General features: G+C 37.4%; 1 protein-coding gene across 9 annotated transcripts in view; it reads right to left on the bottom strand.

Moving 5' to 3' along the window:
- The window catches only part of enah (ENAH actin regulator), a 156,747-nt gene that overhangs the window by 71,399 nt on the left and 70,643 nt on the right, over positions 1–14,705 (bottom strand). For all 9 annotated transcript variants that reach the window (XM_069179741.1, XM_069179735.1, XM_069179719.1 and 6 more), the window contains one exon: positions 3,885–4,062. In XM_069179741.1, coding sequence (XP_069035842.1) covers positions 3,885–4,062 — 178 coding nt within the window. The remainder of the gene's footprint in view (positions 1–3,884; positions 4,063–14,705) is intronic.

The raw sequence follows: 14,705 nt of genomic DNA, 5'->3' as shown, positions 1-14,705 counted from the left end.
TCAAGTAAAAGGTGAATATCATTGTATTCCACAATAAAATGCAGTTATTAGAGCAAGGTTATGCAATCTACTTTGGCTTAGAAAATGCCGTCTTTGAGGATTGTGTTGCCCAAAAATGCATCGTCTAAGATTTTGGAATGAATCACATCTAAAAATAACATCTTTTGAACAATGATTCATCTGTTTTCAGTAAAGAAAAGTTAAACTAAATGTTAAAATTATAGCCTGGCTGGAACAGCACGCTCTATGCCAAGCACAGTTCACAGCTCTAACCCCCAGTAGCATGCCTGACTTATCAGTCACAGCCACAATGCCCAAAAACCTTAATGTATCCAATGCTGTCCAAGATGCTGATGTCAGCTGCTCATTTTCATAATGGGTGGGGTAAATGCTTTAACCACTGGAACAGAACATCGCCTTGTTAATTCTTGTGTTATACAAATACATCTAAAACATTTTAGTCAAAATCAAATGTATTAATAATAACTTTATCAGAGGAACAAGAATAATGTAAACTGTAACTATGTACTGTAGAAAGCAACAGTCAGCAGATTTTTCCATTTATTTGGAACTCTGACACAAGATGCCTCAAGTTCCTTAAGTACTATATTAGTGGTAGCACTGCAGCATTATGCTGGAAAAACATTGCAACCACTTTTTAAGGCAGACTAGTTTTCTTCAAAATCTTGGCATTCCTCAGAAACATGCAAAGTTAATTTTAAAACTGTCCCTTACAGTGCCTACAGCAAACTTAGCATTAACAGAAACCATGCAGCTCTTGCCAACCTAAAGCCCAGTTAATCCCTGTGGAGTTCAGCCAATTGAATACTGTAATTCAGGGAAACGCTGTCACAACTGGCTAGTGACAATACAGACTTGTGACAGCGAAGCCTAAACTACAGAACTCAGTCTGCACTTTACTGGTTAAACTGGGCTGTCCTGTCCATTAAAATCTAATGCTTTGCATACAATTCAACCTCAATCCCACTATTCAAACTCAGGTTCACATGAGAAATGTCACCTGCGATTTCGCAGATTCAATAACACTGATGTAGGTCAGGACGTAGAGGAAAATAACAGAATCAGGAGTTGTTGGGGAACAAAATCAACAATGTGGTAACCAGCTGATACAGCCAAGAATGAAAGAGAAAAACAAAATGACTTCTGATTGTGAACAAAGGATCCTGAAGACTGTCTTGTTCAACATGGAGAACACTTTTTTGCATTTTGAACTTATTCACTCACAGTCACCATTATGCAACCGCCAAGGTATTTGCACAACAACTGAAAGGATCTTCAGGTTTCCCAACCTTTTAGAACAACATACTGTACAGGACGGTTGCATATCAGCAAATAGCTGCAAGGTCACTACTATCAACAATCACATTTTAACTACTGCATGTGCCCGGGACTGCATCATTAAAAGTCACGTTTTCAGTAGTCAGGAATTAAAGAAAATTCTCAATGTGCTAGTTTGAAAAACGAATTAATATCCACTCACTTCTTCATGCTTTTCCAAACATGTGACTAGGTTCTATCACATTGCCTTCAATGACCCAAGAAATACAAGAGGGAGCCAAAGACATTATTCAATAAGGAAAGCTGTCTTTTATATTTGTTATTTCAGTAAGGGGATCACAGCTTGTACTTGTAAAAGTATAAGCCTGGAATTTTTTCTGTTAATGTGAGTGAGTTCACATATTTCCGTTTTTTTTTCTAAACAACCAGTAAGTGGCCTACAACATTTTCACAGGGGCTGTATTTTATAGATAAAATAAGTTCCCATTTTCAGCTGTTCAGATTCCACTGGAAGACCCAAAAAGGACTGATTTAGTTAAGCGGGTCAGTATGAGTGGTAACTGGATCAGTGAAAGTAGTCCTTATATCACCGTAGAACTATGAGGTTTAATATTCACAGGATATATAGATAACTGTTGTGTCCAAACAGGGAATACTCTTTAAATAAAAGTTATCAAGCTTATTACTTCTAGCTCCTACTTTAAACATCTGAAACACACTGCAACGAAATCCAAAACGTATAGGAGGGATCTACAAGCGCATCACATTATATGTCTGGACAAACAGGTAACTGCCAAAATAAAGGTGAATGAGGGATAAAAAGTATATTGAAAGCAGGTGCTTCCACACAGGTTCTTGAGTTAATTAAGCAAATAACATCCCATCATGCTTAGTATCATGTATAAAAATGTTGGGCAGGCCCAGTCGCGGCCTCCATTTGGGAAGAAGAAGAAATCTCAGTGATTTTGAGAGAGGGGTGATTGTTGGGGGCAGGTTTGGCAGGAGGGACAAAGACTGCTCAACACGCTGATGTTTCATGAGAAAAAGTGGCTAAGGTGATGTTGGCAAGGACATCTGAAGGAAAGCCGTCATCAACTAGGAGCAATTGTGAACGAAAGCACTCCTTGACCATGATGCCTGTGCAGTGGGTCGAGATGCAAGGCAAAACAGACACGCAACTCTGAATGACTTGACCTGCAGATGTCAATCTAAGGTGTGAGCAAGGAGTTTAATCAAATACAGTCCATCGAGATCTTCACAGAGAGGAATATTATGGTGGGGTTGCAGATAAACCCCTTATTACATCTAAAAATGCACTTTTGTGGGTGAAGTGGTACAAAGGTCTGCAGTGGAAAAAAAAGTCATGGTCAGATGAGTCATCCTTCTCCCTGTTCTCAACAAGTGGACAAGTACATGTATGTACCTAAAGAAGCCTACAGTCTTGAGTGCCTATTTCCTATGGGTCTGGTAGCTCAGTTCTGTTGCGGGGTATTTTCCTGTATTTTCCTGGTGGGGTTAGGTGCACTCCTCCCTTTACAGGGCAAAATAAATGCCAATGAATACAAAGCCATTCTGAGTGATCATGTTCATTTTCTGGTGAAACATTTTTATTGTGATGGGAATGGAATCTTCCAAGATAACAATATCCCCATCCACAGGGCATGGGTGGTCATCGAATGGCTTGATGAGTATGAAAACAAAGTCAACCATATGCCATAGCTGCCCCAGTCACCAGATTCCAACCCAACTGAACACTATGAACACTGAACACCAAATGATGAACTTACTTGTAGAAGAATTGTGTTACATCCCCCCAATAGAGGTACAATCACTTGTAAAATCTATGGCAAGGCATACTGAAGCTGTTCTGGCAGCTGGTGGTGGCCCACTGCCTTATTAAGACACTATGTTGCTTCATTTAATGTTCAGTTGACACTGGAAGCCCTTAATGTTTGGCTTGCATTTTGATACTTTTTATGATGTCATCGTGATCTGCTACACAGGAATGTCATTTTATCCTTGTAGAACACTAACAAATTTCTCAGTTTTACCAGCATTAAGGTGTAACTCCATTCCTCCGCACATCTACATTTTCTTTTTCAAACAAGGGCAGTCCCTGGTACTCCGGGGTAACAGTAATATGGGCATTTTAGAAATTATATCATTCAAATAATTTCACAAATATGGTAAAGATTAATCTATCTTGTAGCAATGTTGTGCACAGCTGGCAGTGACTACGTTTAATATCTCCCATTTCTTTTGTTTCATTCGTAAAACATGAAGCAAAGCATTTCATTCAGAAAGTATTTTAAAGTAATCTAGCCAAAAGCCTCTTGAAAGCATGTAAAGGCAGCAGCCCTTTCCAAAAGCTTCTCTTAAGACACTATTGCTCAGGTTGGAAGTAGACAGGAACAAAGCCACTTCGTTGATTATGGACCAGGCACTTAAGGCTGGAGTTGCGCACTTATGGACTAGACAAGAGCAACAAGGAAACCAGGCCTAGCACAAAACAAAAGTGATGTTGCTCTAGTGGGGTTTTCTTCAGCGATCTTCAGTATAAACTACTTTGCAACTCGGTCCCATACCTGTATCTTGAGAGTTTAATACTTCCAAGGCATGCATCATGGCACTGGCAAATACATTGGCATCCTCTTTGCTTCCAAAGTTCAGACCGTACACCTGGCGGGCATCACGCCACTGGTGGAAGGTCTGTGTGGCCTGGTTGTATTTCAGCCCCTTGGGAATGGCACAGTTTATTACCACCTGCAAAGATAAAGGGTATCTCTCAGGAAAGGACTAAATCGGGCAAAGGCTAGATACAATAATTGATTTGGAACATGGAGTAAAATGGGCAAAATTAAGCACGAAGCAAAAAAACACACAGGCAAACAAACTCCCATCAATACTTAATTCACTTATAGTTTTGAGGTTTATATTTTTTCTGACAAAGCAATATAATGAAACAATTTTACAGATGTGTCTATGCACTTTTTTTTTTTACAAATAAGGTGCTAAACATCTAACACCCATTATTGGCATCTACAAATTTCTGTAGGTGTTAAAAATGGACACTGATTATGGTCTTAGCTGTTTCCGACACGTGTATGTCGCAACAGATCAAGCTGATGAAGATTCAAGTCATGCTCTAAACTAAATTATTTAAAATGATTATAAAAGCTGACAAAACCTGTATTTAGCACATTCAATGGCCTTCGTTCTCATTTTTGGCAGCAGAAAGTGCTAAAATATTATGTTATTGTTAAATGTTAAAAAAAATCTTCCCTGAACTGCAATTAAATGTCGAACTAATTGTTTTGACAGCAAATTAAAACTAAAACGAATAACAATACATTCAATGTCAAAGAAAGGAGAAATATAATTTCACTTAGAAATAAGAAGACTTAGAAGAATAAGTCAGTGAAAGGATACACATTTTAGCTACTAAAATTAGACCCTTAACTATACACATTTTTCCAGACTGGATAACCATTTATAGCTCATTTTCACAAGTTTACTCTACTACTGTAGTGAGAAGTAAACAAATGAAAAACAATGATTCCAAGAAAACAAAGCAGCAGAAAATAGATACTTTCTACTTCATAGCTACACAAATCTGTCGCTCAGGTATGTGTTACATTAATATCGCATTACTAATAGGAGGCTTGTTAATACTTTGGGTTTTCAGTAGGTGTGCAGCTTATTATATTCCCTCAACGTTTTCGCATGAACAGTTAGGCCCGCTTATTGAAAAACACATGACAGTAATAGAAGTGAACTGTAGGAAGTTTTCACTTTTCCGATTAAATGCAACATTCAATATTAGTGTCAGAATTATTAAAATTCATAAAGGTACAGTAAAACAAGTTTTACCTTTATCATTTTTTCTTCAGATCATCTTAATAAAATGCTTTGAAGAAATCTCACGAATGGCTCAGGAATGGAAAGCACTTTCAGAGAACAGATCAATCCAAATAGACCAGACACTGCTGGCTGGAACTTCAATTTCTTGTATATAATTAAGATAACAAGATTTCCCAAGCAATGTAATAACTGACCAATTAGACTTAATGGTACTGAACTGGCCCAGAGTATGGTCAGCTTGTCATACAACAATGATCAATCTTTCTGGATGCTTATGCACTTGCACTGTTGTCATAAACTGATGTCATTGTTCGATGAACTTGTCTCCAAAGAGCTATGGATCACAGATTTGGTCCCAATAACAAGTGATTCCAATAGCAGGCATGGACTGAAGAGAGTGGCCATGATTCTGCAATCCTCTGTCCCATGCTGGTGCAAAAAATGTCTGAGATGATGGAGAATTGCGAATTCCATCATGGAAGAGTACAATTTAACCACCCACTCAAACCAATATCAATCTTTATTAAATGATCTGAAATCTCTTTGCTAGTCACCTTATTGTACCTCCCCAGTATAGTATACCACTGATATATATCCCTTTCCAGCCCACTCTGAAAAGCTACAGTATTTCCTGGAAGCAGTTAATGATTATGCTATAGGAAATCTAAGTACCAAACAAAGGACATTGAGTCATTCAGAACAGAGGACAATAAGAACAAATGAAATAATAGGTTTCTTGAAGTAGTTCTCTTAAAGGCTGCAACATTTTACTCAGATGATCAATCGAGATACAATAATGTTGTGGTTTAATATACTTCCTACTACACTGGAAGATTGTCTTCTTATGAACTTCTGTATCAACATTCTTCTTTAATTTGCAATTAGATTTAAACAATTAGAAATGCTGTTCAGTGCAGAAAAATGGGAAAAGGAATTTTGTGGTAAGCAACTTCTTACGTAATCACAGGTATTTCAGAAAGTACTGTATTGTCATGGGATGGAATATGCAACTGCACTAGCGATGCTTAAAACGTAACACCTAAAATTAAGTCTCTTTAGATTGTTTTATGCTATTTATCCAACCAAGGTTGCATTTGTCTTGCTGTCTCTGATTAACACTTTTTCTAACCATAAGCCGTTTCTGTATCAGAATTCATCATATCATCACTAAAAATCCCCATCCCTGGAGCTTTTTCTAAATTTCCCATAAAATACAAAAAAGTAGTTGTGAAGAAAAACAAAGGATATTGCAAAGCAATTTTACTGTAGCAATTTTTAAGTAACTCTGGGTGGGAGACCAACTTAAGTTTTTAATGCAATGTTTTGCTTTTTGTAATTGACAAATTCGCCACATAGCCTACTTTCCAGCAGATATTTTCTTTTAAAGTCCCATCCCATCTCAGAACTGAATGTAGCTGCTCATATTCAATATAATATCACAGTGTGCATAGTAAAACTGCTTATTATGAAAATTTATCAGAGTGGGACGTTTGCTGCAAGTCTGAAGACTTTTCTGCAGGGTGTATGGTACCTTTAAAAGTTAGGATCTCAAAAACAGCTTCCTTGATATTTATGTTGGAGAACTGGATTGTTCACCCCCATATCACTAGACCAAGTGATGTTCACTCTTTGGTGAAACCTGTACCAGACAGATCAAGCATCAAATCAAAAGTGATTGCACATTTCTATTCTATAAAAGGAGGTTTCTCTCTCATGATCCAATCACTTTTCGTCTAGTCTTCCTCTCTCCTTTGAGGTGATTTCTATTCTCCCTGTTTACTGTACTATTAACACTGACATGAGACTTACTTTCCCTATTTATTTGAACACTGGCTTAATGACCATACTTGGGATGCTCCAGTCACTGTTGAATATTGATGTTCTGTAATGACTGACTTAATAATTGAAAGCATTACTTGAGCATGAGTTGTCCAATGGTACCACTATTTGCTCACCATTTTGACCATTATGATGAGTTCATGTGAGCCAATCAGATACACAATCTATGCAAATATTCAGAGAATGCCCTTGATATAGGGTACTTTTCTTGGGAACCTCAAACATTCTGCTAATCCCCAAACTACAACAATTAAAAAAAAAAACTAAAACATTGATACTACTATCAATGTTTTATTGATAAATTGCCCTGAATGTTCCACTGTACAGACTGTTCTGTATTAACTTATTATCATAAAACTAATTGCTTACACTTATATAGCTCTTTTCTGGACACTCCACTCAAAGCGCTTTACAGGTAATAACCACCACCAATGTGCAGCATCCACATGGATGATGCGACGGCAGCCATAATGCACCAGAATGGTCACCCCACATCCGAAAGACGGCGTCTTTTTACAGTATAGTGTCCCCGTCACTATACTGGCGTATTAGGACCCACACAGACCGCTGGATGAGATCCCCCTGCTGGCCCCACTAACACCTCTTCCAGCAGCAACTTTAGTTTTTCCCAGTAGTTCTCCCATCCAGGTACTGACCAGGCTCACACCTGCTTAGCTTCAGTGGGTTGCCAGTAGTGAGTTGCAGGGTGATATTAATAATATTACTGCAAGGGATGTAATTGACAAAATATTTAGAACAGGAGGAAAAATTAACAAAGCTACAAAACTTTCCTTAATGGTAAACAAGTATTTTAAATGACTTGGTTATTCTTTCAATGATAGCTTCAACCCTTTCCATACAATTGACTGTGGCTTTAAGGGCAAGTAAATTGCATTTCCTTGTCAGAAAAAGCAATACATGTACTTTTTCATTCTTGAGGCAAAACACTGAACTCTTCCTGAAAGGACTCAACACCTTGATGGACTTGATGTACAGTATACTGCCCCACCATTCAGTTAGTGGAACAAAAAAAAGGAAAAGAAATGTTACAACTCAACTAGCTTTGTGTACAGATCAATGCTCTGTTCTATTACTTTCATTAAGCATGTTTTTCCTTGTAGAGGTCGCAAGATTTTCCTCCAGAACGTCAGTTTTTGCAACACAATCTGATTACATCACTTGCAAACATGACACGTAAAGGTATTTAATATAACATTAATGAGTTTAAATAAACACTTGAATGTAACAACTCATTACACAGCTGAATGAATACAGGAAAGAAGGAGAAAGCGTTGATGTCGCACCAAAAACAGAAATAAAGCTGAGAAAGAGAAAAGGGAATCCACTGCCTTAGGTTCTACAGTGCCAGACACACATGGCCGTCACATTGCACATCAGTAACTGGATTTTTACTTCTCTTGAATACCTGCAGTTTGGCTATAAACGAAATGGACATCTAGAAAAATATACAGAAGAACTAAGGGGATTTCTCAGTCAATAGAGGAATGTAGAATCTTCCAACCACTGCCTCAAACAAACACTTTCCAGTCCTCGGTCCACTATCAGCCTAAAGCTTATTATGCACTGATTCTGTAGCAAGAGCTCCTAACAACTACCAAAGCTTATGCTGTACTTCCTTCCCAAAATTAAATTATCAAGTGCTTACGGCAGATGTTTAGCGACCGAACCAGAAAGGTAAAACAACTTGAATCGGTAAGTTCAGTGAAACATGTGATTTACAAACATTTGATTAAAGAACACTGGGAAAATGCTGATGCAATGCATGCCTATGATGGAATTCACTGGGAGAGGAAAGGGGGAGGGCATCTGGATGAATCTTCCTGACACCTCAGCCCAATGGACAAACCAGCCTTTGTTAGACAGATGACTACAAACACATTTCCTGACCTCATGCATCTACCACTTGTTTCTCATTAATCAAAAGTCATTGTAGTCTAAGGCTGATGAAACTGAAAGGACTTGCAGTGCTTTGGAGACACTAGGGAGGATTAGCTATTATAAAAAGCTTTAGCAGCTCATGATTTTCTAATTAGGAAAAAACATATTAAAAGATCATTAGAAAGACACTAATGTGCGGGGTGGTTTACAGCATTCTATTGCAGGAGTGGAAGAATTCGGTTTTGTAAAAAAAGCTTATTTTGCTTTCTAATCCATCAAGATTTTCTTTGCAGTGGATGGAAAAAAAATGTACCATGTAATAATCTTAAATAAGCTCAAATTCCAATTATTCAAGCCTTTTCCCCCCCAAAGTAAACAGTTTCTTAAAAAACAACAAGCACTATTCAGCATGGTTACTGGTAATAGTCACTGCTATTCTTTCCATATTAAATTGTCTTTTCTAGACAGGCCAAGCTTTCAATGATTTCAAAAGTAGGGTGATCACTCAGTGGTTGCCTGACATAACACTTTGTTATATCTACCCACACTTTAAAATCTGCACCCTTTGTAGTTGATTTTCAATATTAAGCTATTAATCTTAATGACAAGCTTTAAAGGGGGGGAACCTTTAAAGTGGACAATTCTTTATTCTTCTTGCAACTATAGCATTATGGACTTGAGAAAAATTACAAATCTGGCAGGAACAAAAATCAATCTATTGATTTAGCTTTGGAGAGCCAGATTTTGGAATAGGAGGGTTACTGATAATGGGGCTCCTCAGTTCTTATAAGGCAGCCATAAACCTTCCATTTTGTAATAAGTTGTCTCCTTTAAAATCCCCTTGTGAGTAATCAGTTCTTTTTATGTTCATGTTTCAATAACTGCATTCTCCACTAAGGATTATTTTCATCTCATCTTCTGCCTCCTGAATTATTAAAAGCTTCGTGTAAAAGAGAAACCTCATACAAAGCCTCACACCAGTGAAGATCTCACTGTTGCCTGTCCATACCTACAATATACTTGGCTTCTTCACCATCCTTAAACCTCTGTGGTGTTTATCATTCCTGCAATCAGTGAGTATAGATCCACATTTAGTACGTAAAGTCAAATTTCCTTACACGGCCATAACAAATCCAGTCACTGTTCTGAATGGAAAACTCCGATTAGCAAATGAAGTATATTTAATTTGCCGCATTAACATTCCACAAGCATATTTTGAAACTTAAAAGAACAGCAAACAGAACATGCAATTCCACCGCTGAGGCAGCAGCTCATGTTCTGTACTTACGCAGTAACCTTGAATGTTTTTAGTCGTCCAGTAAATGTTTGAATTTTGAAGTGATTATTAATGTTTCGTTAGCCATGGTTTTTCAATTCACCGGGTTATTCAAATACACTTTACCAATATTTAGTTCTTCACTTGCACTTTTACAAGTATGCAGTGAATGCAAGTATAGCCACAAAAATTCAGTAACAGTGTACACTTACATATGACTCAAGCCAACTCAGTCCTTCCACAGTGGCATATTTTGGACTGCTTTTGTATGGATTCTTGAATGGAACAGTTTGTTAAAGATGACTATTATTAAATCACATTGCACTCATCACTCAACGCTGACAGCACTATTTCAATACAAATTCTCAATCCAAAAACACCTAATGACACCTGCCTTCAACCCTTGACTCCACGTACTCACCTTGAAAAAACATCTACACAGGATGCAGTGTAATATGACCTTATACTGCACCACAATGCTGCCGGCTGCCTCAGCACTACACATAGTTTCACTGCTTAGTGCAAGTTTTCACACAGTCATTCATTAAATTTGTTTAAGGAGACTTAGAAGGTTGCCAATTGAAGAAAATTACTGCAGTCTTTAAGTAAAATGCTGCACTCTGAAAATCTCACAACCAGTTAGGCAGTTAAGCTTCTGAATAGTAATTTTGCTTCTTCAAAAAAACTTCAGTTAATACATGAGACAAAAACATACCATGAATTATGCATGTTCATTCAGGTGTGTAAAAAGGCAGGTACAATAGAACATATGCAGTGCATGAGAACAGTATAAATCATGCATAACTCATGTTACAGACAGCTTTCCATTGTCCGTTTACACTATAAGTGAAGGGAAAAAGTAAAAAATCATTCATTCGAATTTCAGAGCAGGAGATTTTGGTGATGTCAGCAAATCTACGTATTCTGTTTGACATAGATGTATTGGAATATGTATAAATTATTCAAAAACGGAGCTTCAACATGTAAAGAAATAATCTTAAAACCCCAAGAAACAGATGAGTGATATTAAATTATTTATACAGCTTTGGAGGAGCACTCATGAGACCTTAAAAAGGAATCAATTTTGACAAGAGGAGCTTAACCAAGACTACAGCTTCCACAATGCCATGTCAATAAGCAAAAGAAACAAAACTCTGAAAGGCTACTCCAAACAAGATTAGAGGGATTCTTTGCTGAAATGTAGGTGAAATCAAAGCCACAAAACAAGACTGATTACTCCCATTTAACAAACTTTCTAGTTAAAACAGAAAATTCATAATCAGTCTTTAAATATGAATTTCTATGAATTGGCTACATTACTCTGCTCTCCTCCCCACCAATAGCCGATGTGTGGTGAGTGTTCTGCGCACTAAGGCTGCTGTCACATCATCCAGGTGGATGCTGCACATTGGTGGTGGTGGAGGGGAGTCCCCATTACCTGTAAAGCACTTTGAGTGGAGTGTCCAGAAAAGCGCTATATAAGTATAAGCAATTATTATTAATTCTTATTATTATTATAAATAAGAGTTTCAAAGTTAGCACAAGCCAAAAGTGTTTGCTAATTAAATCTTCGATGTCTCCTCAGCAATAAAACTACCCTGTATCTGGAACTATAGTACCATTTAATAATGCCTCTAACTCATGCTCTTCCAGTAATACTAAAATCAGTCCATCACTATGTCGGGCTGTATGTTGGTACACCAACTGAAAATGAGCCCCTTTCCCCCCCACTTTTCTCATCATTCCACAAAGCTGGATTTACAGCTTGAAGTTCTCTTCAATACAACTGTATCAACCCATCATAACTGCTTGTGAAGCAGACTTCTCCTTTCAAGTTGAATGCAACTACAACCCAACTATTTTTAAATTAGTTTCCAGTTATGGTATCCATACACTGAGAAAAATAAAACCGGATGTTCAGCACTCATAAATACTAGATTTAAGTTGGGACTTCCCTCTTGCCAAAACAGCTGCTACACAGCTCAACCTTCTGTCTCCAATATGTCTTCAAACATTCTTAAGACAAACACTTAAAAATGCCGGGTAATGCACACAGTTCTTTAAACACACCACTATTTGCAAATACTGACAATTGTTTCCCTGATAAATTTGGCTCAAGTAATAATAATCTACTTATTTTACAAAATAACTATGATAAGCATTTATTCTGTGAACCAGCTTACATTAGCTGTAAATTTTCAAAAAAAGAGCACTAAATTCTTCCCCCTCCCTCCATGTCGCCAAAGAAACACTCTAAAAACAGCTCCTAATTAAGAATCAGAAAGCTATGCACTACAAGCCTCCACCCCCCATAGTAGAACCATACAAATGACAGGAAAGGATTTAGGGGGTGTTGCAGCCAGCACCACGGAGGCGGACCCCACAAGACGCGTGTCCCACCCAGTTAAAGGGGAACTGTAGTATCAATTTCTCGGGCTGGTTATTAAACCTCGGTAACAAAATCAATTCATTGACATTACAGAAACAAATACTAATTTCAAAATAAGCACAAAATCATGTCTAGTGAAACTACTGTAAGTTGCTGCGTTGTCTCCAACTTGAAAAAAGTTCCCACAAATTCCGACAACATGCTGCCTTTCCTGCTCACTAGTCATTGTAATGACTGATGTAATATAATGTACAAGTGAATAAATAAAGGTTTTGCAACAGACATTTCAATGCACAAATGTTCCAACATAATCTGCATGCAGAGTTACTAGTGTAGTAGTGTTTGTCTACAAAATAGTCAAAATCAAACAATATTTCCATTGGATTAAAATAGATGTATCCACAAGTAGTGCTGGACGATAATTTGATAACGATAATTATCGCGATATAATTTTTCTCAATATAATTTTAACAAAAGTTCAATAAATGTTCAATATATATGTTTATGCTTTGCACATGATATGCGCATGCGCACAAAATACTGAGCGAGTGCGCGTGCTTGTTGCAGACCGGGCAGCTAACGTGGTGTTGTTTACCCACACGGTGGTGGCTGACAAGATTGTAGTTAGAATGGAGAGATGAGCGACACTGAAGCAAATGTAGTGCTGCCAATGACCATCTCAAAGAGTTGTTTAATTTACCAATTAACTGTCTGGTTTCTTCAACTTTCACTCAGGAGAAAAAATCTGCCTTTAAACTTGAAAGAAATAATGATTTGACATTTATCGTGATAAATATCGATATTGACTGATATGAAAATGTTTATCGTGATAATGTTTTTGGCCATATTGCCCAGCTCTATACACAAGCCTGCTTGTTTACAATGTCATAGGGCTGCACACAGCACTGAATTAGAGAACATGACACTGCACAAACAGGATAACTGGAAATGTAATTAATTTTGTGATGTCAATTGGAGGTTTGAGAAGTTACTGTGTACATTTTACTTTTATTGCAGTTTGAAATGCACTCAGACGATTCTTTCCAACCCCAAAATAAAAAAAATAGCATTGTGGTTCCCCTTTATACAGTACGTAAAATAGCTATCCTTTTCACCAGATATCACTCATCTAGAAAGTCTGTCTCTAATTTGAGGTTCATTTGAGGCAGCTGTAATTTTAAAAAAGACAGTTTTCCTGCATTCAGCAAATCTAAAAATCCCATTAAATATTTCTGGCAAAACCTAAGACATCAGAGTAACTCCATCATGTGACAACATGAGAGAGGCTTTGAGAATCCCGTTTACAAACCAAAGTTAAGCAATCACTGCTTGCTTGGTTTAACATTTTCTTTGTCTTGTTATATCAGGATATCATTTCAAAGACAACAAGACAGAGGTGCTGCCATCCACATGAGTCCCCTAATACAGTACAGAACCACCTACAGAAACAGCCTGAGAATTTGTATTATATCTAGAGTTTGTGCTACAAACTGAACCAGCACTGCTCAGCTGCTGAAACCTCATGAGCCTGGGATTAGAGGTGACACAGGTGCAAATCTATGGTCTGGGGATGCAAGGCCTCTAGTAGACCTGGTTACCTGTGGGTTTACCACAAGAGTTGCAAAACATTGGAAACGTACCTCATAGTAGCTCAAAAGAAGCTGATATCAAACGGATATACAACACCTAAAACCTTTAGTAAAAGCCCTAATACTAGAATCTGCCTCAAAAACCTGGTGTGTACCCTATTAAACACACATGGGGTTACTTTAATAAAATCAGTGCTTCCTTCTACCCTGCTAAAAACCACATACACGGGATACAATAGCAAGAAGCCTGTAACGACATAACCCATTTCATTCACTAAATACATTAAAGAAGGCCTGGCAAAATACTCTTTTAACATAAATATTAAATGCAAACAGTTTTTGAAAAACAAAGTTTAGGATGTGAATAATGTTGTCTTTGAAATACTTGGATAGAAGCAATAACGCTTAATTTTAAATTGCTGTAATCAAGCAATTATTTACTGCAAGTGCAAAGAGTCTCCAATATTGTGATATTATTCAGAAAGACAAATCTCACAATGGAGTTCAAAATGTACCATGCAAACTCTGGCCTTCCCATAAAATTATAAGATGT

Source organism: Lepisosteus oculatus, chromosome 2, assembly GCF_040954835.1.
Source record: "Lepisosteus oculatus isolate fLepOcu1 chromosome 2, fLepOcu1.hap2, whole genome shotgun sequence".
In the NCBI taxonomy this organism is placed as follows: domain Eukaryota; kingdom Metazoa; phylum Chordata; class Actinopteri; order Semionotiformes; family Lepisosteidae; genus Lepisosteus; species Lepisosteus oculatus.
Note: the sequence above shows the minus strand (reverse complement) of the source record. Positions and strands in the feature narration are given on the sequence as shown.